This window comes from Ceratotherium simum, chromosome 15 (genome assembly GCF_057802395.1).
Source record: "Ceratotherium simum simum isolate JZ-2026a chromosome 15, ASM5780239v1, whole genome shotgun sequence".
Classification (NCBI taxonomy): domain Eukaryota; kingdom Metazoa; phylum Chordata; class Mammalia; order Perissodactyla; family Rhinocerotidae; genus Ceratotherium; species Ceratotherium simum.
The window spans coordinates 15,200,583-15,228,427 of record NC_141914.1 but is presented as its reverse complement, the minus strand read 5'-3'; the positions used below and the strand labels follow the sequence as shown (position 1 = coordinate 15,228,427).

Here is a 27,845-nt window from a genome sequence, read left to right as displayed (position 1 = left end):
AGATGATAGGATACGGTTTCTAGACTTCTAATCTTCCAGGTATTCTCCTTTTAAAACAGAAGTGCCCACAAAGTACTCCAGAGGATCCATATCAGAACTTCACGTTTTAGTTCCAGCTCTTTCTCTCTCATTAATTGGTAAGTTAACACAAGGAATCCCTACTTTGGGCAACAAATGCTTTCCAAAAAGGAAGATGAAAAAAAGTAATCATAAATAAGAAAATCAATCTCCATGAACTAGCAGAATCTGCTGTTTCATATATTCTGTAGGCACTATCTTTACAAATAATATTGTTGTAATTTTATCTGTTCTGTAAGATAAATGTTTTGTATGCTGTATTTCCTAAAAGTGAGGTCCTCCTATACATGATCTTCCTTACTTTTGAAATGAACTGCCATAATAATATAGTCCTCCTGTTTCACAGAACTCTGATGGAAAAGCCTACGATAAGGTGAACAGTTCTGCTATTCTCAGAAGTCAAAATCTACTGAAAGTTTTAAAAGTTGTTTGGGTTTTTGCTTCGTTCTATTTTTTGAAATTAAAAGTACTCTGCATTCCACCACACACGACAGAGTGGTGACACAAGATATAGGTTTAATAATTATTTTATTCATAAATTTCCACCAACTCTTACCAGTCACATTATTCTGGATATCACAGATGGATTATATAATAGTATTATGTTCATCTGTATGAAAATTAGGGGAAAGAAGAGAAGAAATGAATAGATGGCATGAGAACGACACCTTAAAGTGTAGCATACACGCTGACAGTGTGGTGCTCTGTAAACATACACGCCGATTAGCGAAAGCTGACTCTTTTGTCCAATCACCATCCAGCTGTGTGACCTTGGGCAAGTCGATTCTGTTTTCTCCTTTTAAAATTATCTATCATCTGGGGCCGGCCCGGTGGCGCAAGCGGTTGGGTGTGCGCGCTCCGCTGCGGCGGCCCGGGGTTTGCTGGTTCGGATCCCGGGCGCGCACCGACGCACTGCTTGGCAAGCCATGCTGTGGCGGCGTCCCATATAAAGTGGAGGAAGATGGGCACAGATGTTAGCCCAGGGCCGTCTTCCTCAGCAAAAAAAGAGGAGGATTGGCGGATGTTAGCTCAGGGCTGATCTCCTCACAAAAAAAAAAAAAAAAATTATCTATCATCTGACTTCTCTACGTCATAGAGTCAATTGGCTGCATGCAAAAATATCTGGAAAAATACCGTGCACTTGAAGTGTGAAATATCATCACAGTAAGGGGCTTTATTTATTATTGGTCTTCCTCTTTGTAGAGTAATACTATTTGTATCTCAGTAAAAGTCACTTATTTGCAAAGTGATCCTTGTAAAAGGAACTCTTAGGAATCAATCTTACTGACAATCTGGCATGATTCTGAAGCCAGTGTCTCAACTCCTAGGAACAGAAGATGATATAAAGACATATAACAGTCCTAAGTTCTAATTAATAACTAATAAAATGAAATGGCTTCTTATTAGTTCTTTAAAATATAATAATCCAAGAGTAATGAGGTCAAACTGAGAAGAAAAAACCCCGCCACGGCTTGTTTAAGTCATTTAAAATACAAGTGATAACCGCGGTGACTGGGAACCAGCCTTCACCTATACTGAAGCTTACTTGTGTAGAAAAACATCAAAAGAGATCACTAAAAATCAAATTTCTTACAATTTCCTAGAAATTAAAATTCTGAGATTTTGTTTCTGAAAAATTGCTTCTTCAGCAAAACATTTAGCACAAGACTAGGTTACCCTCAAATCAGTGTTTTGGCTAGACAGTAAGGTCCTTCAACCAAATTTTTTAGAAAGAGTCATGTCATTTTTTAATTGCAAAATGTCTCTCTCCAATGCCTCAAAATTCACAGACAACCTAGGTAATATTTATAATAATAAAAAAGGGAAGACTTAGGCATGCAGAGTAGAACTACAGGATTATGATGATCTGGCAAACTGACCTCTATTGGTATGTTTATAGGGTACACTTGACGTGATTATTACAAGTTTTTTGGAACCTTGGAGGACAAGGAAAATAATCTGTGAATATATCTTCCTGACTTATCAAGTACAGGGCCATTAATGCAGTCTCCATACTATCACTCCTCTGTCAGTTCCTTAGAACTTTTTAGCCTTTGGGTCCTCTAAGTCTTGGATGGAACCGTTTAGGGAGTGGTTAGATATATGCAAACAGTATTATGCTTTAGAAATGTTCTTGGTTTATCAAAGTGAAAAGACAAGTATTACACATGCTGAAAATGTGAAAATAAGGTTTGTGAGAGATGCCAAGTATTTGGGTACTGATTAGAAAGTATCTTCATCTGACTCAATATCACTCTTGGGTTTGGTAAGTCTTTCCAGTTCCTCTCCATCCTAAAAGGAAACATGGAATCAGTAATTAAAACAAAACTAGAAATGTAGCATTTTTAATGATTACTAAGGAGAAATCTTACTAACAAATTATGGATTTTATTTCATTACACTATAAATACAACCTGGTCACATGAAATTAAATAAATACTTAAGTCCTTGGAAAGTGAATTTCAGGTATAACGAGATCAAGAAAACTGAAACGCATCTCAGCACTTCAATTTCAAAGTTAACAACATGAGCCCAGTAAGCAGCACCCTCTGCTGGTCTTGAGAGGAAACGACTAAAGAGTGGAGAAATAGGTATGAACCGGGCCTTGTCACCGAAATTAATTTTGTTTTACCTAAAAAGTAGGGCACGCAGTGTTATCAGATCATTGAAACAGAACACAAGACTCTTGGGTCTATACTCCAGCTGAGATCAGGGCATTTGGGACTCAAGCCTCTAATTTTTTCATCTGAAGAGTCTGTTGCATCACCACTTCAGTGGCATTACTGAGGGAAGCTCTGCCATGAACTCAAATAAGCAAGAGATTAACTTTCCCAAAGCGTGAAACATTCATTGTGTGAAATATTCCCTATTTTGTATGTTCATGAAAATTGTAAATTTAAAGCTAGATAGAGGAGTCTATTTCATCTTTTATTTATAACATATATCTTACTCCTTGCTTGAATCTCCAAAAGATCATTATTAATTTGCTAATAACATGACTGATGGACCCTCCTGAAACAATTATAAGCAACTGGCATAATAATACTTATTCACAATAACTACATAAGTATTTTTCTAGAAAACATTTTTCTCTTACACGTAGAGATCCTTTTGAAAACCACCTTCTCACTGGGACAAACAAAGCCTGCCCTTCTGGCACACTGTGCTTTATGAATAACTACGGGAAAATTAAGGAGCCAGGCCTTCCACTTATGTTTAACAAGACTTCCTAATGTTGAAGATCAACTTTTCTTCCCAATGAGGTTTATCTCCCCAACTGTGGTAGGCTGGAACGAGTAAAGGACTAGGAGGCAGACCTCATGGGTTTAGTACCAGTTCTTTCACTTACTATCTGTAAACCATTTAGCCTCTCTGCATCTGTGCCTTCACTTGTAAAACTCAGAAGACTGGACCAGATAACCTGAGGCATCCTCCAGCTCTGTGACTCTATACTACTCTATGATACAACTAATGCATAAGGTCCTTGAGACTGTGATTTATACCTTTTCTCGACCCCTGGCAGCATTATCATGAGCCCTTGCACACATAAGGAGTCCAATGAATGTTTGTTGAATGATTTTTAAAAGTCACAGAGATCCAATACATTCTTTGATAAATCAGCACTAATCTATTTCTTTTCCTGTATAACCAGGCTCTGAATTTGGGAAGAACAGGCAAAAAGTAGCATCCTCACAAACTTACCCCACAGGAGCGCTCCCAAAGACTGCCACTTAGATCTCGGATCCTTTCTTGCCTAGGTGCATATTCCAGATCTTGTGACTTACTGGCTTTATAAATAAATATGGAGAGGAGAACTGATGGGGCTTCTAAGAAAAACTCCAGGGAGGGCCTGAAGTCAAAGACCAGGACGGACACTGTTGTGATGATGACAGTGGTGACCTGGGCCATCAAGACATGGAACATGTTATCCAAGAACTTCAGAATAAAAGCCACCGAGAGGCCCTGGAATGCAGTTACAAAAATAAGGGCTACTGAAAACGCATTGTGGCCATAAAAAAACCCACAGCTCTTAATCTGATCACGGTTACTGCTCTGAAGGCCCAGGGTCAGTCCATTAAAAAGAACGCCAAAGAAATAGAGTTTGCTGTTCTGTATGAAGATGCTTTCAGTGAGCTGGTTCCCTTCCTTCAATATCTTTTCATTATAGATATTGGCCATTGAAGAAATAAAACACTGGACTATAATAAGCACATGGCCCAAGCCGAGACGGACGTGACTGAAAATCCTGGCTGTGGTGTTCCACTTGGCTTCAGAGAAAGTCCACTTCTTTGCTGTGCAATTGTCTTTTCTGGGACACTCACTTCTGAAAAGAAGGCAGGAATTGGAAGGGCTGAAGAAGGCATCGTGATGAAATCCATGTCCTGCCAGGTTATGCTGTGAAGTTTTAGTCCCAGCGGTCAGGGCCACGATAGACAAAAATAGAATCAGGAGGGAAGCCCACTGTATCCAGTTTAGATGCCTCCTGTCCAAAGATGAAGAACAAGATTTTACTACTGTTTCCTTTCCCTCCTCCATGTCAACTGTTTCTACTGAAAACTCAGACAGACACTTGAGTACTTGGCTGAATAACCCATACCCAGTATTTGCTAGCATTTCCAATTCAAGCTCAAAGGAAATCTGTTGGTTTTTCTCCTTCTTAAACTTGATATTTTTATTTAATTTTATAATAACTATCCCTTAAGGCCATTCAGTCATTTCTCCTCAGAGTTAAGTTTCCTTCTAACCTGTAGGTTTAACCAAGCATCTTTTCTACCTCCAGAGCTAATCCTGGACATTGGGAAGAGTACTTTTTATCTCGCTATAAAGTAAGTTACAGCAGGGATTCTCAACCCGGTCTCCATGAGCCAGAACGTGACGAGCTTCAGAAATCTGTGAATCCTTGCAGCGTGTGCCAAATCTTCTATAGAGGTGAATTCCTGGCCCTCCCCCCACCTCCAGGAGTCCCTTCAAAGCTCTGTCAAATTTTGAAGGTATTCATGACGCAAAAATGATTTAAGGAGGAAGCTAGCTCCCAGATCCATGGCCTAATCATAAAGCATTTTACAGCAAACTACTGTTTTATAAGGCAAGGAAAAAAGTATTTTTAGTGTTTCAGTTTACAAAGTCCTAACAATGCTTTATTTACTTATTTTGTCAAACAACGCACTTGTGAGATACAGAAGACATGTTATTATTATTCCATTTTGTGGATTCATTCAGTTCAACAGATATTTAATAAGCAGCTAGTATGTGCCAGGCACTCTGGGGAGATAAAGAAGACCCGATCTCCATCCTCAAGGAATTTACACTTAACAGGGAGAGCGCCATGACACTAAACGACGACAATGTCATGTGTGACAAGTGACACATGGAACAACTGGGGACACTGAGGAAGAAGCACTGGAGTCTGTAAACAGTCAGGTGTTGCTTCAAAGAAGAAACGACTCTTGGGCTGAAAGATGAAAAATAACCAGAAGTTGGCCATGTGAAAAGGGAGCTGATGACAAACAGGCAGAAGGGAGAGTCTCTGCAAGGGCAATGAGAATGTATACTGTTAGCCAAGGAAAAAGGAGCTGCTGATTCAGGCTGAGGTGGACAGAGAGGCCTCTGAGGGGAAAAGGAGCTTCAAGTCTGAAGACCAATTAGTCAGGTGAAGAAGAGGGACACCAAGAGTAGGATAACATAATGAAAGGCAGAAGTGTAAAGCAACAGGCGAGAACTCAAAGTTATGAGAATTTCAGAGCATTTATTGAGCACCTGCTATGGGTCAGGCAATTCCTGTTCTAATAGAGACAGTGTTCTGAAAGGTGAACTGACTTCCCTAAGGTCACGTATTTATGAAAGAGCAAGGAAGGGATCTGAGCCATGATTTTATATGTCTTCCTTCTGGACCAACGCACCTCAAGTTTAATTCTGAGCTCCCATGATGCATATATAGAAAGACGTGTCTGATTTCACCAATGTTTCCAGAGAGCTCCAAGCTATGAAACTGCTACATGCAAAGACCAGCCTAGATAGCAGCACACCTGTGTACATCATATGTCTTCTCGTGTAGACACTTTCAAATAACCAGATCTAGCACTGAGTGACGGGGCTAGCATAGCCCTGTGCCATGCGGTCAGGAACTGTGAACTAGTCCATAAATTTCTGAAGGTGCAGCTGGTACAGAGTGGTAGAGAGCAAATCAAATGGAAATAGAAAAAAGACAGGGATGAAGAATGGGTGCCCAACTTATAAAGATCATTATATAGCCAATTACTGCATAACAACACAAATGAAGCAATGACATAATCTATAGTCCCTTAGAAGTTTTCAATTCTCATAGCTTTAGATTTTCCACTAATAGTGACATTGAGAAAAAAAGATCTAAGGAGACAAAGCCTTAAACAAGCTAAATAGTACCTACTGTAAATAATTACTTTCAAGGTGATGTTCTAGGGAAGGTAAAAATTATTAAGGATTAGGCTGAAAATAGTAGATTTTCAGCAAAAAAAAAAATAAAGCTTAATAAATTGTCCTGTAAAGTCAGCTGTGCTCTTACAAATGATGACTGCTTGTACCTAGAAGAGTTTGCTCCTCAGTTTAGTGGATTCAACAGTAGAAATTCACTTAACTCATCTCCACTTACCCAGGACAACACTCATATTGATGCTGACAGCTGAACACTTGCGGCTAGAAGGCTGTGCTACCCGAGGGCCTCCGCTCTCAAGTGAATTGCTCACAAAGAGTCTATGTTTCTAAACGTGTTTTTGCCAGGTAACCTTATTACTGTAGTTATATATTTTAAAAATTACATAAATGATAAATTATGAGTGAAAGAAAAGGATTGCTATTTTTATGAAAACTAAGTTGAATGCTTTAGGAAGACTAGTTAAAGGCAACTCACTCACAAGATAAAAAACTGCCTCTGAATTATGTATAGGTGAGCTAATTTTAAGATTAGGGAATGAATAACAAAAATCTAGAAGAATCTACTCCAAAAGTATTTTTTAAGGACTTACTCTACTTTAAAGAAACTGAACCCAGAAATCACAGATGATGTATAACAAATGCAGCTTCAAGCATGAAAGAAGCCAAAGAACTCCAATCAGCAAACCCTACACCTACTCAAAGGAAAGGCCTTAGCTCTTCATCAAAAGAACGACGAACAGAGGTGACGTCAGCATCATGGCGGAGAGAGTCATTCCCTGTGTCTCTCCCCTTTAAGTTACAACCAATCGGACATCCATTGACCAACAAAGGACTCTGCACAGCACACCAGAGCACCTGAGAGATCCATGCATCTACACATCTGAAGGCGGGTAGGCTGGACCTCCTGGAGGCAGTGGAACTAGAGAGCAGGGGCAGCAGCTCCCAAGAGCAGACGTTCCAGGACCTGTGGTCGCACCTATGACCAGATGCCCCAGGAACTGAGCTAACACCCACAAAGGAGGCCCCAGGAACCCAGGCAGCCCATGCTCCCAGAGATGCCAGGAATCACTGTGGCCCATGACCAGAGATTCCAGAACTGTGAGATGCCTGTGACCCAGGGTCCCGGTCCCCTGGTGGCGGAGCCTCCAACACCAGTCTTCCTAGTAGTGGTGCTGCATCCAAGAGGCAGATACCACTGGCAGTGGTAGTGGTGCCTGCGCCCTGAGGTTTCAAAAAGGGCACCAGTACCAGAGACCAGAGGCTACAGGAGCAGCAATAGCACTCACGGCTCAGCCCCCACTCTGTCCCAAGCAGTGGTGGATGGCACCCACAACCTGAGGCTTTAGGAGCCACAGCACTACCTGTGACCTGCCCCCAGTGACAGCACCCCCGACACAGGCCCTACCAGCAGTGGGGGCTGCATACAAGACCCAGGGCCCCAGGCAGTGGCAGTGACACCTGTGAACCCAGTGCCCCTGGCAGCGGTGCTGCCAACACCCTCAGATAACCCAGGAGCAGCAGTGCAGGTGGTGCATGCAGCAGCACTGCGCCCCTGAAGGGGCTGCAGAGAGCCAGTGGGGAAACATGAGACCAAGTGACCCTGGAAGCAGCAGAGGTGCCTACAGCCTGGTGATCCTGGCTGTGACACTCGTGAATGCAGTGACATCGAAAGCAGCAAGGCACAGGCAAACTTTGAGGATAAAGAAGGCACTGACGATGCCTCTGGCAGAGGTGTGGAAGGTGGAAAGTGCAGGCTCTCAAATATAACCAAATGCAGTTCAGAATCAAAGTAACCAAAGCCGTTTTCAAATATGGAAGGTGTTTGCTACCACAAATGCACCAGCAGAGGATCAACTCCTCAAGCAACATGAAGAACTACAGTAACACTACAGAACAGAAAGAGAATGACAACTCTCCATAAACCAAACATGAAGTCACAAAGGATTGCGATCCAACTGAAATAGAATTCAAAATAGCTGTCATGAAGAAACTCAACAAGTTACAAGAAACCTCAGAAAGACAGTTCAATGAGCTCAGGAATAAAATAAATAATCAGAAAGAGTATTTCACCAAAGAGACTGAAACTCTAAAAAAAACCAAACAGAAATTCTGGCACTGAAGAATACAATTACAAGATGATAAAAAAAGTAGAAAGCATTGGAAATAGAGCAGATCATATAGAAGAGAGAATTAGCAAGCTTGAAGATAGAAATCTAGAAATGATTCAGGCAGAAGAGGAGAGAGAACTAAGATTTTTAAAAAATGGAGAAATTCTACAAGAAATATCCGACTCAACTAGGAAAAGCAACTTAAGGATAATGGGTATCCCAGGAGGAGAAGAGAAGGAGAAAGGAGCAGAGAGTTTATTTAAAGAAGTAATAGCTGAGAAATTCCCAAACCTGAGGAAGGAACTGGATATACAAGTATATGAAGCTAATAGAACATCTAATTATCTCAGCACAAAAAGATCTTCTCCAAGACACATTATATTAAAACTGCCAAAAGTAAATGACAAAGAAAGAATATTAAAGGCAGCCAGAGAGAAGAAAATAACTTACGAAGGAACCTCCATTAGGCTATCAGGGAATTTCTAAGCAGACACTCTATAGGCTAGGAGAGAGTAGAATGATATATTCAAAATATTGAAATATAAAAACTATCAGCCAAGAATATTCTATCCAGAACACTTATCCTTCAGATATGAAAGAGAAATAAAGGCTTTCCTGGACAAATAAAAGCTGAGGGAGTTCATTGCCACTAGACCTGCCTTACAAGAAATGTTGAAAGTAGCCCCCTCCCACCTGAAACAAAAAGGCAATGGCATACAAATCTTTGAGCAGGGTGATAGACAGAATCAGAAAATTGCAACTCTATATCAGAATAGGTTAATAAACACTTAATTGTAACATAAAGGCTAAAGGGAAAGAAAACATCAAAAATAACTATAATTGGGGCCGGCCCTGTGGCTTAGCGGTTAAGTGTGTGCGCTCCACTAGTGGCGGCCTGGGTTTGGATCCGAGTGCGCACCGATGCACCGCTTGTCTGGCCATGCTGAGGCAGCGTCCCACATACAGCAACTAGAAGGATGTGCAACTGTGATGTACAACTATCTACTGGGGATTTGGGGAGAAAAGGGGGAAAAAAATAACTATAACCACTTCAATTTGCTAACAAACTCATAATACAAAAAGGGATAATTTGTGACAACAAAAACATAGACAGGGAGCAGGAAAAGGATGGAACATGCATAGGCTAACAGATAAGATGCTATCAGCAGAAAAAGGACCATCTCATCTATGAGATCTTTTACACAACCTCATGGTAACCACAAACAAAAAATCAGAGCAGAGTCACAAAACAAAAAAAGAGGAAACTGAGAAACACATCACAGAAAACCACCAAACTGAAATGGTAGAGAGAAACACAAGGGAAAAGAAACTATGGAAATATAGAACAACCAGAACACAAAAGATAAAATGGCAGTATTAAGCCCTCAAATTCAATAATCACTCTAAATGTAAATAGACTGAATTCACCAATCAAAAGACAGAGAGTGGCTGGATGGATTAAAAAACAAGACCCAACAACATGCTGCCTCCAGGAAACCCATCTCAGCTCCAAAGACAAACAAAGGCTCAGAATGAAGGGATGAAAGATGACACTGCAAGCAAATGGCAACAAAAAGAAAGTGAATGCAGCTATACATATTTCAGATAAAAAAGACTTCAAGCCAAAAAAGATAACAAGAGACAAAGATGGATATTATATAATGATAAAAGGGACATTCTAACAAGAAGACATAACATTTATTAATATATATGCACCTAACACAGGAGTACTAAAGTATATAAAGCAACGATTAATAAACCTAAACGGAGAAATTGACAGCAACACAATAATAGTAGGAGACTTTAATACGCCACTAACATCAATGGATAGATCATCCAGACACAGAGTAAACAAGGAAACACTGGCCTTAAACGAAACACAAGACCAGATGGACTTAATAGATATATATAAAGAACATTTCATCCAAAAGCAGCAGAATACACATTCTTCTCAAGTGCACATGGAACATTCTTAAAGATAGAACATATGTTGGGAAATAAGACAAGTCTCAATACGTTTAAGAAGACTGAAATTGTATCAAGCATCTTTTCTAACCAAAAGGGTATGAAACTAGAAATCAACTACAAGAAGAAAGCTAGGAAAGTAACAAATATGTGGAGACTAAACAACATGCTAGTGAACAACTACTGGATCAATGAAGAAATCAAAGGAGAAATAAAAAAATACCTGGAGACAAATGAAAATGAAAACACAATCTACCAAAACCTATGGGATGTAACAAAAGTGGTACTAAGTGGGGGAAGTATATATCAATAAAGGCCTAACTCAAGAAACAAGAAAAATCTCAAACAAACAATCTAATATTACACCTAAAAGAACTAGAAAAAGAAGAAAAATGAAGCCCAAAGTCAGTAGAAGGAAGGAAACAATAAAAACCAAAAAGGAAATAAATGAAATAGAGACTAAAAAGACAATAGAAAGGATCAATGAAACTAAGTATTGGTTCTTTGAAAAGATAAACAAAATTGACAAACCCTTAGCTACACTCACTCAGAAAAAAAAAGGGAAGGCTCAAATAAATAAAATTGGAAACAAAAGAGGAGAAATTACAACAGATACTACAAAAATATAAGGGAATATTATGAAAAACTATACACCAACAAATTGGATAACCTAGAAGAAATGGCTAAATTCTTAGAATCATATAACCTCCCAAAACTGAATCAAAAAAAAAAAAAAATAGAGAATCTGCATAGATGAATCACAAGTAAAGAGACTGAAACAGTAATCAAAAACCTCCCAGAAAACAAAAGCCCAGGACGAGATGGCTTCTCTGGTGACTTCTACCAAACACTCAAAGAAGATTTAACACTTATCCTTCTCAAACTCTTCCGAAAAACTGAAGAGGAGGGGATGCTGCCTAACCCTTTTTATGAGGTCAAAAGTACCCTGATACCAAAACCAGACAAGGACAATACAAAAAAGGAACATTACAGGCCAATATCACTGATGAATATAGGTGTAAAAATCATTAAGAAAATACTAGCAAATAGAATCCAACAACACATTAAAAAGATCATACACCACGATCAAGTGGGATTTATTCCAGGGATGCAGGGATGATTCAACATCTGCAAATCAATGTGATATACCACATGAACAAAATGAAGAATAAAAATCACATAATAATCTCAATAGATGCAGAGAAAGCATTTGACATGATTCAATATCCATTTATGATAAAAACTCTCAATAAAATGGGTATAGAAGGAAAGTACCTAAACATAATAAAGGCCATATATGGCAAACTCACAGCCAACATCATACTTCACGGTGAAAAACTGAAAGACATCCCTCTGAGAACAGGAACAAGACAAGGGTGCCCACTCTCACTACTGCTATTCAACATAGTACTGGAGGTGTTGGCCATAGAAATTAGGCAAGAAAAAGAATTAAAAGGTACCCAAATTGGAAAGGAAGAAGTAAAACTATCACTGTTTGCGGAGGACATGATTCTATATATAGAAAATCCTAAAATATCCACCAGAAAATTATTAGAAATAATCAACAACTACAGCAAAGTTGCAGGATACAAAATCAACTGACAAAAATCAGTTGCATTTCTATACACTAATAACAAACTAGCAGAAAGAGAAGTCAAGAATAAAATCCCATTTACAAGTGCAACAAACAGAATAAAATATCTAGGAATAAACTTAACCAAGGAGGTGAAAGACCTATATATTGAAAACTATAAGACATTATTGAAAGAAACTGAACAAGACATAAAGAAATGGAAAGATATTCCACGTTCATGGATTGGAAGAATAAACATAGTTAAAATGTCCATATTACCTAACAGTATCTACAGATTCAATGCAATACCAATCAGAATCTTAATGACATTTTTCATGGAAACAGAACAAAGAATCCTAAAATTTATATGGAACAACAAAAGACCCCAAATAGCCAAAGCAATTCTGAGAAAAGAACAACAACGCTGAAGGTATCACACTCTCTGATTTCAAAATACACTACAAAGCTATAGTAATCAAAACAGCATGGTACTGGCAGAAAAACAGACACACAGATCAATGAAACAGAATTGAGAGCCCAGAAATACACCCACACATTTATGCATAGCTAATTTTTGACAAAGGGGCCAAGAACATACAATGGTGAAAAGAAAGTCTCTTCAATAAATGGTGTTGGGAAAACTGGACAGCCACATGCAAAAGAATGAGAGTAGACCATTATCTTATACACAAAAATTAACTCAAAATGGATTAAAGACTTGAATCTAAGACCTGAAACCATAAAACTCCTAGAAGAAAACGTAAGTACTATGCTCTTTGACATCAGTCTTAGCAGTATGTTTTGGAATATCATGTCTCCTCAAGTAAGGGAACAAAAGAAAAAATAAACAAATGAGACTACATCAGACTAAAAAGCTTCTGCATGGCAAAGGAAACCATCAACAAAAGGAAAAGACAACCCACCAACTGGGAGAAAATATTGGCGAACCATATACCCATTAAGAGGTTAATATTCAAAATATATAAAGAAGTCATTCAACTCAACAACTACAAAAAAAAAAAAAACCCAATAAAAAATGGGCAGAGGATATGAAAAGACATTTTTCCAAAGAAGATATACAGATGGCAAACAGGGACATGAAAAGATGTTCAGCATCACTAATTATTAGGGAAATCCAAATCAAAACTACAATGAGATATCACCTCACAACTGTCAGAATTGCTATTAATTAAAAAGACAAGAAATAACAAGTATTGGGGAGGATGTGGAAAAAAGGAACCCTTGTACACTGCTGCTGGGAATATAAATTGCTGCAGCCACTACGGAAAACAATATGGAGATTTCTCAGAAAATTAAAAATAGAAATACCATATGATCCAGCTATTCCACTTCTGGGTTTTAGCCAAAGAACACAGAAACACTAATTTGAAAAGATATATGCACCCCTATCTTCACTGCAGCATTATCCACAATAGCCAAGACTTGGAAGTAACCTAAGCGTCTATCAATGCATGAATGGATAAAGAAGATGTGGTATGTGTGTATATATATATATATACATGTATATATACACACACACAATGGAATACTAGTCAGCCATAAAAAAGATGAAATCCTGCCATTTGCAACAACATGGATGGACTTGCAGGATAGTATGCTAAGTGGAATAAATCATATGGAGAAAGACAATTTACCATATAACTTCATTTGTGGAAGATAAACAAACACATAGATAAGGAGAACAGATTGGTGTTTACTAGAGGGGAAGGGGCTGGGGGGGGAAGGGAGAAAGGGCTAAAGAAGCATGCATATGACACATGCATATGATGATGGATGGCGACTTGACTTCTGGTGGTGAACTTCTGCAGTCTATTCAGAAGTCGAAACATAATGATGTACACCTGAAATTTACATAATGTTATAAACCAATGTGAGCTCAATAAAAAAAAACTTTTTTTAAATGAGGAGGGGGCTGGCCCCGTGGCATAGCGGTTAAGTCCAGCCTTTCTGCTTTGGCGGCCCAGGGTTTGCAGGTTCAGATGCCGGGCATGAACCTACACCACTCATCAGCCATGCTGTGGCAGCAACCCACATACAAAACATAAGACTGGCAAAGATGTTAGCTCAGGGCTAATCTTCCTCAAGCAAAATAAAGAGGAAGATGGGCAACAGATGTTAGCTTAGGGCTCATCTTCCTCAGGCAAAAAAAGAGGGAAATGGGCAACAGATGTTAGCTCAGGGCTAATCTTCCTCGAGAAAAAAACAAGAGGAAGATTGGTGGCAGATGTTAGCTCAGGGCAAATCCTTCTCAGCACAAAAAAAAAAAGATGAATGAACATTTACATATCTTAAGCTAAATTGTTTAAAGTACGTATTTTTTTAAATGATTCCCCACTTTGAGTCTTCCTAGTAACTCAACAATTAGGCCTAAATTGTGTCAGGTAAGAGTTTCTCTACCATATTTGGTGGTAGCAAACCAAGGCAGAGCAGGAAAATAATTAAGCAGAAAGACTCACACGACTGTTTTTTTAAAGAAGTGTACATAACACGTCTTAGTAGCTCGGAGAGAGTGACCAGGGGCATATTTATAACGAGAAGGTATAAAAAAGAATCATCAAGTGAATGAACGACTTTGGAGGAACGCTTTTACTACTGAGAGATACTTTTCTTTTTCTGCTGGTTTGGAGAGTAACTAAATTTTACCATAACTTCTAAGACACCCATCATGTTTCCAAATGTTTTTTTTTTGTTTGTTTGTTTTTTGTGAGGAAGATCAGCGCTGAGCTAACATCCGTGCTAACGCTCCTCTTTTTGCTGAGGAAGACTGGCTCTGAGCTAATATCTATTGCCAATCCTCCTCCTTTTTTTTTTTTCCCCCCAAAGCCCCAGTAGATAGTTGTATGTCATAGTTGCACATCCTTCTAGTTGCTGCATGTGGGACGCAGCCTCAGCATGGCCGGAGAAGCGGTGCATCAGTGAGTGCCTGGGATCCGAACCTGGGCCGCCAGTAGCGGAGCGCACGCACTTAACCGCTAAGCCACAGGGGCTGGCCCTCCAAATGTGTTTTTTAATAATTTTTTTCCCCATAGCTTCTCTTTGAAGATATCAGAGAAACTTACATACATTTTTTAGGTAAAAGTAAGTGCTGGTTTAATTATCTCTTGCCCCCAAATCTCAACGTTGAGGTTGATACCGTTATTTCCTAAAGCCTAAGCAAACAAGATTACACGATGGTGTCAAGACTTAGGAGCAGACCAGTAAGGCTCTGAGGCACAATGTCTGCCACCAGTTTCCACTTTGAACCAATGGCTATCCTTCAAAGGACAAATCTATACATTCGCAAGTGGTTTCTCTAGAAAAGACAAGACGACATCTGGATGGTGATACTTTCCTTTTTCCCACTTTCAAATTCCTGCATTAGTCACTGGACCTTTTTTCCTAACTCTATAGCCTTATATTTTTCATCTGTAAGGGAAAGGTATTTGATAGCTCTGCTAGAGTCAAATATAAGACAAGAGCTTTAATATTCTAAATGAAAAATAAGTTATTTATGGCAAACAAATTAAATATATGTGATAGAACTCAAGCTGCGACTCCTAGGTCAACATTTTATTGCCAAGGGCAAAAGATCATCAAACGATTCACAAACAGTAGATTATTTAAGCAGGGAAAAGCAAATAGAGAAACAACATACACTACCAACAACAAAACGATCAAAGTGGAACAAAATTAAGTTGACTTTAAAATATAATCGATAACTCTTAAAAGATTCTCATAAAAGACAGCATTAGATTTACTATCATATTATCTTAGCTCTATTAAGAGAAGCTTCAGTGCTGATTTGTGAATCAAATTAAGACTCGCTTTGGGAGCTAAGTTAGTGCTTGTGGAAACAACAGAAATAAAGTGATTTTATTATCTCTTTAATATCAATAACTTCCAAGGATTCAAAACAGGGAGATATTAACAAAGCAAACATATGTGTAAGAATCAATATTACTGCTCTGAATATTAAGAGGTAAAATATGTGAAAAGTTTTGAACTTTAGCTCATAACAATGTTAATTATTATTAAAACTAGCAATAATACAATTAATATTATTGTAATTAATAGTATTAAAAGTAAATAAAGTTATCAATATAAATAGGTTTGGATTTGGTTACACTAAGAATTAACTTTCTTAATACAAACAGTTAAATGCTTAAAAATTTAACAGGGCCACCTTTGCCCGTGGTGTTGGGATGCTCAGCCGGACAGCGGCAGCTCATTTTGAGTTGGTCGCTCTGCCCCTGGCGCTGCCCACCCCAGACATCCCTGCTCTACAGTCAACGGAGCCGCACCTCCTGGGGTCACTGGGGGGTTAAGTCCAAAGAGGGGGAAAGGCCCTCAGCTCAGCGCTTGGCCCTGAGGAGGCCTTAGTGTTTTCCTGTCACTGTCCAGTGAAGACCCTCCCCACCCTGTTGCCTAGAAGCAGTGGGCCCAGCTCTGGGTAGGGCCTTCCTGAGTGCCCCTCACATCGGCCTCACAGGCATGGCTCGGCTCTGAAGTTAAAAACCAAAATAAAAAAACAACTGTGGGCACAACTAAAGCTACTGGCCAATTTTAAGTCAGGCAATACATACTTTACATCTTCCCTTTGGTAAACTCAGTTTTAAATTGATGTAATTTGACATAATAATTATGTATTATATAATAACTTAAGTATAATACCACATGTACTCAAAACTGTCATTTCACAGGGAAAAAAACTTACTTTAAAAAAACATGTTTTTGAAACCCCTTTCTGAAACTCTCTTATTAAAGAGCCTTTCATTACGTGTCAGAGAAAATTTTTTTCCTTCATGGGAGTACATATCTACTTTTATTACAAAAATCAATATAAAGATATTATTGCTTACATGTATTTTCTCAGAGGCCAACTTTTTATCCTACAAAGTGACTTTCATGTTGATTCTAAAGACTAAAATGTTTGTGGAATAGCATTCTTTAACTTGCTAGTTGAATTACTTTCACAATTCATAAATAAAATGAAGAATATGATGCAAAAGCAAATTTCAGTGTACTCTAACATTTAAACTGGATGAGATATAATGTTTATTTTTTCGCATCTCTCACATCAGCCATTAAATTAATGCTTCCTCACGGTAAAAGAAAATCTTTCAAGAATTCCATATAATTTATGGACTGAAAGCATCATGGATTCAACAAATATTTTCTGAGTACCTATGTACCAAGCCACTCACCCTTCTGTACACAGAACCTACCAAAGTACAACTATGACAAAGCACATTGAGAAATAAGAAACTAAAAAGAGAAAATGAATGTAAAATTAAAAAAAAAAACAATCACAACAAATATAACAAGAAGTCAATTTTATTTTGTCATCATCATCATCATCGTCATCATCAAGTAACAAATTAATCTGCGGTTAAGTACCCACATCACCTTAGGACATTCTGGCCTTTGCTTTCCAGCAGAGCCTACTTACTTAAAAATGTTTATTTTATTCAAAGGTCGTCCTGGAGACAGGAAAGACTGGTGATAGCTTTTGAAAAGTTTAAAAATCTATCATTCTTATTAATCGTAATTTAACTAGATTCCTCATACAAATCCTCTGCCAGTTAGAGCTTAAATTATGTACTCATGTCAAGTAGTTTAATAAAGAATTTGCCACTCTACCATCTCCAAACTCCAAATAACAAATATATTAATCTTAGAAACTTCTTGGTTCCCTGTTAGTGTACAGAGATTATGCAAAAAAAAACTCATGAATTCTTTGCTGAAAATCTGGCACTAAAAATTAAAATAATAATAACCCAAATTATCTTTTTCTGAGATGCTAAGAAAAAACATTTCTAACATTGAATTGCAGAGGATTTAGACAGGCTAGCACTGGAGCTGCTTTCCAGATGGGTTAGAAAATTTGCCCAACACACAAAGCCAATTAGGAATAAAATCCTGGCCTTGGGATTCGGAGACTGCAGTGCTCTGGGTATATCATCTGAAACAAGGCTGTGCCGTTCTAAAGTACGATATACACTTTCACAACAAGTTACTTACTTCAGCACTATCCTGAATAGAAGGGCTGTTGTTATAATGCTAAAATTTGAGAAGATAACAGCCATGGCCTAGAAAGACAAAGAAGATAGAGTTACAATCCAAACAAAGCACCGACCTCAGAAATCTCCCAGCTTGGCGGTTTATCTGACAAAAAAGGCTTTTTGGTCAAAAACCAGAGGGGTTATTAGGGCAGGTATTTCACTAGAGGATTAAATTCCATTTTTATTGCTTGTCAAATTTATGCAGATATGATCAAATCATTGTACAGGCTTTGAAAATGTGTTGAAATTCAGCAAATGCCTGTGTAAATAATCTATATGTGCAGATCTGCAAATATTTATAAACTCTAAAGGTTTAGGCTTAGAAATAATGGTTATTATGCTCATAAGACATACCTTTTGAAGCTCTCAAAGTGCTTTATAACCTTTTAATACTGCTTCTACGGGGAGAGAGAGAAGGCAGGTACTGCTAGGCCCACTTATATATGTAAGAAAATTGAGGTGTAGGCTTTTAAGCATCTTTACTGTTCTAGGAATCGAATTAACTTGCCTGGTTGAACTGTAGTGATTCAATAATGGTGATGCACTACTAAACTCTTATCTGACAGTTCTTTGGACTTAGTCACATTGTTCTAAACACTTAGAAATGTGTTAGCCAGATTTTATAAAGATTTGTTTTTGTGAATTCAGTCATATTTCACATGAGAGTATTAATACGAACATGTATATGTATGTTTTGGCCCAGAAAGTATGAAATTTTATCATCGTTCCTCATAATTGGATATGACATTAATAATTTTTAAAAACAAATCCTACTGATTTAGTTCCCCTGCCTTCCTCCTTGCTGTCACTTTAGGATGATTAAACCCTAAAGATCATCACCAGTCTTATATAACCAGCTAACATGGCTAATATGCAGCTGCACTAAAGAAATAAAGAGTAAATCCAATAAAAACTAGCAAAAATTCCAAGAACACAACATTGTTGTTTTTCTACTGCATTTTTATGGGAACCACTATTTTAAGGTTTTCTCAGTGTCTTCTCTGTAGACAAATGGTTGCGAACTCCTCGTCAGGAGAAGAGTAAGAGATGAGGAAAGTAAGTGGCCAGTAAGAGCGGGGAAGTGGTGGGTCTGATCAATCACAATAAGGGCAGTGCAAATACACCTAGCCAAGCGGCCTGGCTGGCCTGATGGAGTCTGAAAACTCTTTCCATGAAGAGTATAGAGTAAACAAAACATCAGAGCTCTCTGCCCCAAAACCTCCATGCATCTCTATTTAATTCTTTCCAACTAGACTTGGGCACAGCAATACACAGAAAACGCCATGTGATTTATTTTTTAATATCTGTGGTTGTACACAATCAGGAAAGAAGCGCAGAGCAATAAGCTGGAAGAAGAACAGGCAATTGCAGTCTTGCTTTGGTAGTGGGGAGGTAGAAAAGGGATACAAATTTAGAGATAATCTGTTGGATACAAACAAAATACAACAAATATATACTTAATGAATGTGAACAATTATGTCATTGGGTACAAGAATTCTCAGATCTGAAAAACAAAGTGGAAGCAAGAATTTAGGAGAGAACATATTTTCTTTTTTAATTGTTATTTTTTCTGGTGAGGAAGACTTGCCATGAGCTAACACCCATTGCCAATCTTCCTCTTTTTGCTGAGGAAGACTGGCCCTGAGCTAACATCTGTGCCCATCTTCCTCTATTTTGTTTATGGGATGCCACCACAGCATGGCTTGATGAGCGGTGTGTAGGTCCGTACCCGGGATCAAACCTGCAAACCCCCGGCTGCTGAAGCAGACAGAGCGAACTTAACCACTACACCACCGGGCTGGCCCCAAGAGAGAACACATTTTAGATGGAATGAACACTTACTAATAACACGGATCATACAGCTGAAAGGAACTTCAGGTGATCACCTGGCTCAGGTCTCCACTTCCAGGATGGTATGGTAACACTATTCTATCTTACAGATGGGCAATTGACACCTCAAGCAGTTGGGGCTTGCCTAGTTACACAGCTTCTAAACTATACAAAAGATCAAACTCCTGTTTTCTACCATACTACTTTCCTGATCCTTCCTTTTCGTTCCATTCTCAAACTGATTTGGCTATATTTAAGCAGCTTCACATAGACTAGTACCAATAAAATACTATTTATAATCAAATGCCTGAATTTACTCTTTAAAGAAACTTAAAACACATTTTGGCAACAATGGCAATAGAAATCTTCATTTTATAAAATAATAGGGTGAAACATACACATGATCCAAACTAAGTAATAGGTAAAAGCAGAAGACCAAATTTTAATTCTGATTATTAATGGCTCTCTAAATTGGTAAGGAGGATGCCAAGAGAGATGAGAAATATTCTTAGTATTATCAGTTACAGATAATATTTATAGAGTTGAGAGGATATAATCTCTATCATTAAATAACTTGCTGGTTAAATGACAGGACTAACATAAAAAAAAGTCATACAAATAGAATACATATAAACTACACTAAAGTGGGTGTAAGAAAGAGTGGTGCACTGAGCTGTATAATTTTCTGAGTTAATCAGGGCAGTCTGCTTGGAGGTCCTGGATGTTGAGATTAATATTAGAGGTTGGTGACCATAGGATGGCTTAGAAAACAGGCAGACTGATCAAGGTTACACAAAGAGAGATGGCTCCAAATGCAGTGGCCAGGGAGTAACTCCTGCCAAACAGTCAGCATGGTTTAATAGAGTCATCTTTAAGTGAGAGAATCTGGCAAGCAGACTGGTAAGTCAGTATGCAGATGATCTGGTCAAACATCAGGAAGGCATGGGAGGGCAATGAGAAACTAATGATGCCAAGGAAAATGATTAAAAAAAAAAGAAAAGTTAGTTCTGAGATTCATTTCTCTGTGTTTTTCCAATGCTATTTTCTTTGTCATATTTACTTACAGGCTGAAGATAGGAAAGAACATAGAAGACAATCAAATTATCCAGGAAATAAAGAAAGGCAGGAACGGACCACTTCATGAAATTAGAGAACTCCTTCCAGGAAGCACATCTCAAGTTTCTACTTTGATGATCCTCTAAGGAAAGAAATATACCAATAAACAAATGATCTTGATGAGAATGGCCACATTTTTAGAGAAAGTAAATTGTATTTGATTTCTGACACAATTCTTTAAACAAGGCTTTATGAACTTGCTTCCATAAGTGATTATTAGCCTTAAGAAATCAAAGACGATACAGGATTTCATTACTGTCTTTCTTCAACCCACCACCATGCCTCATCCCTGACAATCAGCAAACACCTTAGGAATAGTGATTCTCCTAGTTCCCGTCAACTTGAGATAGAAGTGTCACTTAATTAAGGCAACTTAGGATACATTTAGTGTTTTTCTTACTACTTTGAGAACATAAAGCCAAGAGAGAGATCAACAAGCTAAAATAAGCAGGAAAAAAATCAAGCGTTCATGCTGGGATTTTTTTCCCCCACGAAAGGGAGATACTAGGTGAAAATTTATATATATGCTAGAGTAGAGAAAATGAACTTTTACTAATCCTAGTAAGAGTTAATACCCCATCTCTAGACTTCCAAAAACTTGGGAGGTACCATAACAGAGAGAATATAAAATAAAAGTGAAAAGATAGAAAACAATTTAAGTTTAAGCCCTATAAATAATGCATGAATCTCATGAGATTAAGAAATATATTCCACTTAACTAGAAACTTTGCATGGATTGAAACTCTTGAGTATGAAAAGACATCTTCTCGGGCAAACCCTTTAATACTCTAAATTCTATGTTTACCGCATGTGGGGAGGCAAGTCAAAGGAGTAGAGAAAGCTAAGGCTCAATAAACAGGAAACCAAGGTGGAGAATTAATACATACGAAGAGCCATGAAAGGCTAGATACCCCAGATGTGAGGAAGGATTAGTATCCCTATTTGATACCTGATGAAACTGGAGCTCAGAAAAGTTAAAATAATCTGCCCCAGAATTCAGTCTCTCCGTATTACAGTCTCCAATGTGTTATGCTGCCTCCCCTGAAGGAAATGGGGACTGTTCTGCAATATGCTACATATCAAGTCAGACAATAGTGGTTTAGAAAATCCCTGAATGTGAATAAAAACTAACTTGCTGTGTGACCCATCGCAGGAACAAGTCATGGGGTAGAGCAATGGACGAGATGCTAACAAACATGGGCTGGAGTCCCGGCTCTGTCCCCTCCCACCCAGCTCTGCAGAGCACTTTTTCTCTGAGCCTGTTTCTCCACCTACAGAACATGGGTAAACACTTTTGTTTGCATCTTAGCATCCTCACCTATAAAATTAATGGGCTAGACTAAATGATATAAAATGTTCCTTCCAGTTCTAACATTTTTTGATTCTGTGACTTTTAACAAGCACCATTCAACTTTTACATAGTACCATTTCAAGACTCACCTTTCTTTATAACCCAGAATGACACAAGCGCACAGAAAACTAGCTTCACCAGCTCTGAACACACATTGACGGTAGTTGGAAGATAATCATATTTGTTCTCTGAAATGTAACAGAAATGTTTACTATAAATTTTGTTCCATATAATGCTTATATACAGCCAGCCCTGGTGGTCTAGTGGTTAAGATCTGTTGCTCTCATCAACGTGGCCGAGGTTCATTTCCCGGTCAGGGAACCACACCACCCGTCTGTTGGCTGTCATACTATGGCGGCTGCGTGTTGCTGTGATACTGAAAGCTATGCCACCGCTATTTCAAAGACCAACAGGGTCACCCATGGTGGAAAGGTTTCAGTGGAACTTTCAGACTCAGACAGACCAGGAAGAAGGACCTGGCCACTCACTTCCAAAAAAATTGGCCAGAAAACCCTACGAATAGCAGCAAAGCATTGTCTGATATGGCACCAGAAGGTGAGAGGATGACACAAAAAGGCTGGGCAGGATTCCGCTCTGCTGTACACGGGGTAAAATCAACGTATACTCTGTCTGTGATATTCCTTTAACTCAGAGCTTTCCTATGTGTTTCATATCATGGGACACAGAAAATAATATGTTTGGCACTCTGGGCTAAATGGTACATCTGGGTAAAAGAAGGAAGCTACTTGAGGCAAGAGGCAACTGGCCCAGGGCTCTGGCTACCTCTAGGGCTGAGAGGAAATACTCTGACACATGCAAACCCACGGACGAGTTGGGAAGCTACATTCTAACTCACAAGTCAATCTAATCAGGAAGCGAGGTTTGGTGAGTACACCTTGGTCTTAGCTATTACCTGTCTTTCCTAAATGCTTACAAACAACTTACTCTATAATTTTGCAAGGACAAACATAAACTTTATTAGGTTCTATTCTGAGGAATGCATTTTTTCCTTCTTTTGAAAATATTTGCTTGTTTCCCTTGTCATCATATTAAAAACAAAAACTGGCCAAGTACATAGGAAAAACGCCAACTCAACATTCCTTCTACCCAAAATGCCCTTTCTTCCTCTTTTTTGTGGTTTCCCCTGACCTTCTCAACCTAAGCACAATCAATTCTTTATTCATCTCTGATCCTGTAGCACTACCTATAAGCCTCTCTAACAGTACTTGCGATATTGTATTAGTTATTTTTTACATGCTCAGAATGTAAGCTCCTTATGAGAAAGAGATCACATTAGTCATCTTCATATACCCAGCAGGTAACAGTGTTCTGCACTTAGTAGGCACTTAATAAACGTCCACCTGAATTTAATTATTTGCCTGTTAAACTTTCTCCACCACTTGAAGCCTAGTTAAAACCTCTCCTCCCTTTTCTGAGCTCAAACCTAGACTGAAATCACACTCTGTTAGCCTCCAATAATATTTTGCATTGATCTCTACCATGATACACACATGAGTCAACATGCACACACAAGAACAGGGTGGGGGACTTTGGACTACAACTCTGAAACTCTTGTCACTGCTCTTGAACTCATTCTTGCTTGTACTGTTTTTTTTCTTGTATTTCTCTCATGGTTGATCCCACACTGTGTCTCAAGACCACGTGGGACCTCCCTCCACTCGCCTTCTGCCCACATTCACATACCTTATCTACATTATATCCATCCTTACTGGCTCCCCTTTAGTCCCAAAGAAAGGGGCCATAGCCCCACTGTTCACCCATTCTCCCCTTTAAAGCCCTCCCTTCTCTTCAGGGACTTTGTTCCAATAAGCATGTCCTCTGGCTTCAGTATATCACCTTTATCTTTCGCTATATTACCTGGCTTCCTCTCCTTGGCCTATAAATATGCTCGAAACTCTCCCATCTGAAAAATCAAAGATAAGATCCTACCCCTCCAACTACCATACCTTCTCTTTCTCTCCTTAAAACAGTGTCAACATTCATTATCTCCATTTTACCCACTTTCCTTTCAGGTCTTGTCACCACGCAACCTGGTTTCTGCAACCAACACTGTACTCAAACCACCCACTCTCTAAGATTAACAAATATAGTCTAATTACTAATTCCAAAGAGCACGTTTTAATCCTTATCTTATAATGTTGCAATTCCCTCTCAGTCTTCAAACTCATTCCTTCCCTTCTACAAGTCACGTACATTTAGTTCCTTCATCTAACGATTCCTTCTTAAAGGCCTTCTGAGCGTCAGCTGCCTGTTAAATGTTGGCATTCCTCAGACTTCTGATCTTGGCTCATTTTCTCATTCTGCGTGCCTACCCTGAATTAGCCCTCTGTTCCTAGGGTTTTAAATGTCAATTTAACATTAACGTCTCCAAATCTGCATTCTGGAACATTTAATGCTCACTAAGCACACCCTTATGAATAACTACCTCCTATTTATTCATTTAAGTGGCATTTCCTTCTCATATGTGATGTGCTAGACACTGCAGGATACTGCAGTGAACAAGGACATTGCTCCTGGCCTCAAGGAAGGTACGTAGCTAAAACTGTGTAATCTCTCTGAACTCTAGCCAACCTGCTCTTCCTCCTAAGTCTCCATCTCACCTGAGAACATCATCAATCCACTTATCACTCCAAACTAGAAACCTTTGAACTATCCAGAATTTCACCTCCTTTTTAATCTCTACATTCAATATATTCTCCAAATCCTGTCTTTTCTATGTTTAGAATATTTCTTGAACCTATCCTTTCTTCTCTATTCCTACTTCCAGAGCCTTGGTTAGTCCTCATTCTCGGTGGCTTGAATTTGCAATAAGCCCCTAATTGGCTACCCTGCTTCCAGTCTCTTCCCCTTTATTCCATCATCCATCCAGCTACCATAACTGTCTTTCTCATTTTACCCTCCTGTTTATAATCCTTCAAGTATTCCTTATCCCCAGACTCTAGGGCCTAGAGAATAAAGTCCCAGGTCCTCAGCATGGCATATGATGTCCTTAACTCTCTGTATTACTTCCCTCTCTGGCCAAGCACTCCTTCCCCTCTCCTCCAAGCCCTTAAACTTTTTGCTCAGTAATTCTGAACTACATGGTCTCATAATCCACCCTGCTTTTTTACGCATCTGTTCATTTTTACAGGCTGTTGCCTCTGTTTTGAACAGCCTGCCCACCTTGTCTTCTAGTGGATCAACCGTCACCTTACCAGAGAAGTATTCCCTGATCCCTTTGCACTCCACATCATCCTCTCCCAGACGGAATATATCACTTTCTACACTAAACAATCTCTGCATCTTTGGTGTAGAACTGCATTTACTATACTGTTATTTTCATGATGTAGTTACATGTATGTCTCTCCTAATAAACTGTGAGTTCTTGAGAACAAAGTCTATGTCTTTTGCATTCTGAACCCTGCTACAAACACTCAGCCTAGTGCCTGGCAGAAAAATGTTAACTGAGGTAGAGATTTATGTATACATCTGACTCCCCAAGCCGACCATTAAGGGTCATGATGTTATCATTTTATGTGTCATCAATAACTAGTGAGAGGCTCTCAATACAGTTTTGTTGAATTAAACTGTTTGTTTAAATATAAATTCCTATATTACAAAAACAAGATTTCTTGAACATGTATTTATCAAAGCTAATAATCTATACTGTCTCATTGATACAGTAATTAAGACAGCACTTCACAAATGTCAGGTGATCAAACGAATATATCCTCCCGCTTATTTCAAAATAAATTATAATTATACATATTGTTATGGGCCCAGAAACACTGTTGTGTTGTTGTACTGTTGATTGAGGCAACAGTCAGATGTTACGATCTGTTCTGTAAAGGGTTTGATCCTATACTTGCCTGACCCAAATTTCACTCAGCATCAAAAATTTTTCTTGCTAAGGAATGAAAGCTTAAAGAATCAAATTTAAACATACTTGATCACTCACAATGAAGCAGGGTACTTAAAGGGTATTATCCCCATTATATACGCAAGGAAACCAAAAACAGGAAAAATAATGTGATTAGATGGAAATGCTCCATACATATTCCAAGTCTTAACTTACCTTCATTGGCTGAATATTTTACCAGGAGAATGCGACTTGAGCTTAAAGCAACAAATATGGTCCCTAGAAGGAACGTATACATTGTCGACAAGGAGCTTAACATGGGATGACCACAGCACTTGCTTTCCATTCCACTGTTGTTTAATTGCCTTTAAGAGAAGAACACGTTCATGAGCAACCCTGCTGGCAGACTGAGCATAACGCAAGTACCATTGATTTGTGAAGAACAGAAAAAGGAATTTTTTAGATGCCTGGCTATGGCTGTATCAGAACCAAGAAAGTTGAGAAGTACAAGAGAAACTACAGGGAAAGGAAATGAACAAGAGTCAAAATTTGATAGGAGCGGGAACTCCAGAGGCAGAAAAGGCAAAGGCCAGATTAGAAGTGCTGCGAAAGGCAGCAAGGGAGCCACTGACACTTTCAGACTGCACAATTCTGCAGAAAAGTGATTCTTGAACTTTCATTATTATTAGCAACTTTGCTCTAGAAGGAGAGAATTTCAGATCTGTATTTTTCTACTCAGTAGCAGCTTCTTTCCTAGGAGCAGGAAAAACAGCTTATTGGGAAAGATTTCCTTACAATAATGACCAAAATAGAAATATCTGCAACACTGCTGTTAATTTATACTGAACTAGCGTTAGAAGTATATGAGAACTTAGAAATCAATGACCGATCAAATCTAAGGCCCTCTTTTGATATGTTGAAGACACTACACAGTCCTCATACGAATATTTTACCAGTAAGATGCGACTTGAGCTTAACGCAATGAACATGGCCCCCAGCAGAAATGTAAATTATTCATAGTCTGGGCCGGGTAAGTAACCTGCCCAAAGCCTCCAGGCGTAGCAACAGCGCACAGAGCCTGGAGGATTGATGGGAGACGGGCTTCAAACGCCAACAACGACAGCCGAATTGGTCGCAAGCCTACGGAGGCCAAAGCCACACCTCCCTACAAGAAGTGGGAAGGTTTCCCTCCACCGGCAGGGAAAGCCTTGTCACACATGCGCAGTGGGGATCCCGACCGGCGCGCCCTCCCCTCGGACGCACGCGCACTTCTTTGCCCGCGGGGCACGGTTACCTCACTCCCGCCGTAGAGCTCCTAATGGAAGAGCGCGCATCTTAGAGCTGAGCTAGTAACCGTCTCGCTCCGCAGCAGCAGCAGCAGTAGCTTTTAGGGTCCATAGGCGGAGAAGCTATGGGAAAGAAAAAAAGCCTCTGTCCCTGACGCTCCTGTTCCGGAACAAAAACCACAATACAACCCGACTGGTAGAGAGCG

General features: G+C 39.0%; 1 protein-coding gene across 2 annotated transcripts; it reads right to left on the bottom strand.

Annotated features, from left to right (window-relative positions):
* Positions 1 to 587: 587 nt before the first annotated feature.
* SLC35A5 (solute carrier family 35 member A5) lies at positions 588 to 27,827 on the bottom strand. 2 transcript variants are annotated; one of them, XM_004436582.3, is made up of 7 exons: positions 27,648 to 27,827; positions 26,570 to 26,718; positions 22,584 to 22,682; positions 21,092 to 21,225; positions 18,157 to 18,224; positions 3,781 to 4,561; positions 588 to 2,370 (listed from the first exon to the last, which is right to left on the bottom strand). In XM_004436582.3, exons 2-7 carry the CDS (start codon positions 26,697 to 26,699, stop codon positions 2,302 to 2,304), a joined length of 1,281 nt encoding a protein of 426 aa, XP_004436639.2. In that variant the 5' UTR covers positions 26,700 to 26,718; positions 27,648 to 27,827; the 3' UTR covers positions 588 to 2,301. The 2 variants fall into 2 exon arrangements, with proteins under 2 accessions (XP_004436639.2, XP_087295714.1); XM_087439588.1 differs by lacking the exons at positions 21,092 to 21,225; positions 22,584 to 22,682; positions 26,570 to 26,718; positions 27,648 to 27,827 and adding an exon at positions 18,552 to 18,595.
* Positions 27,828 to 27,845: the final 18 nt, after the last annotated feature.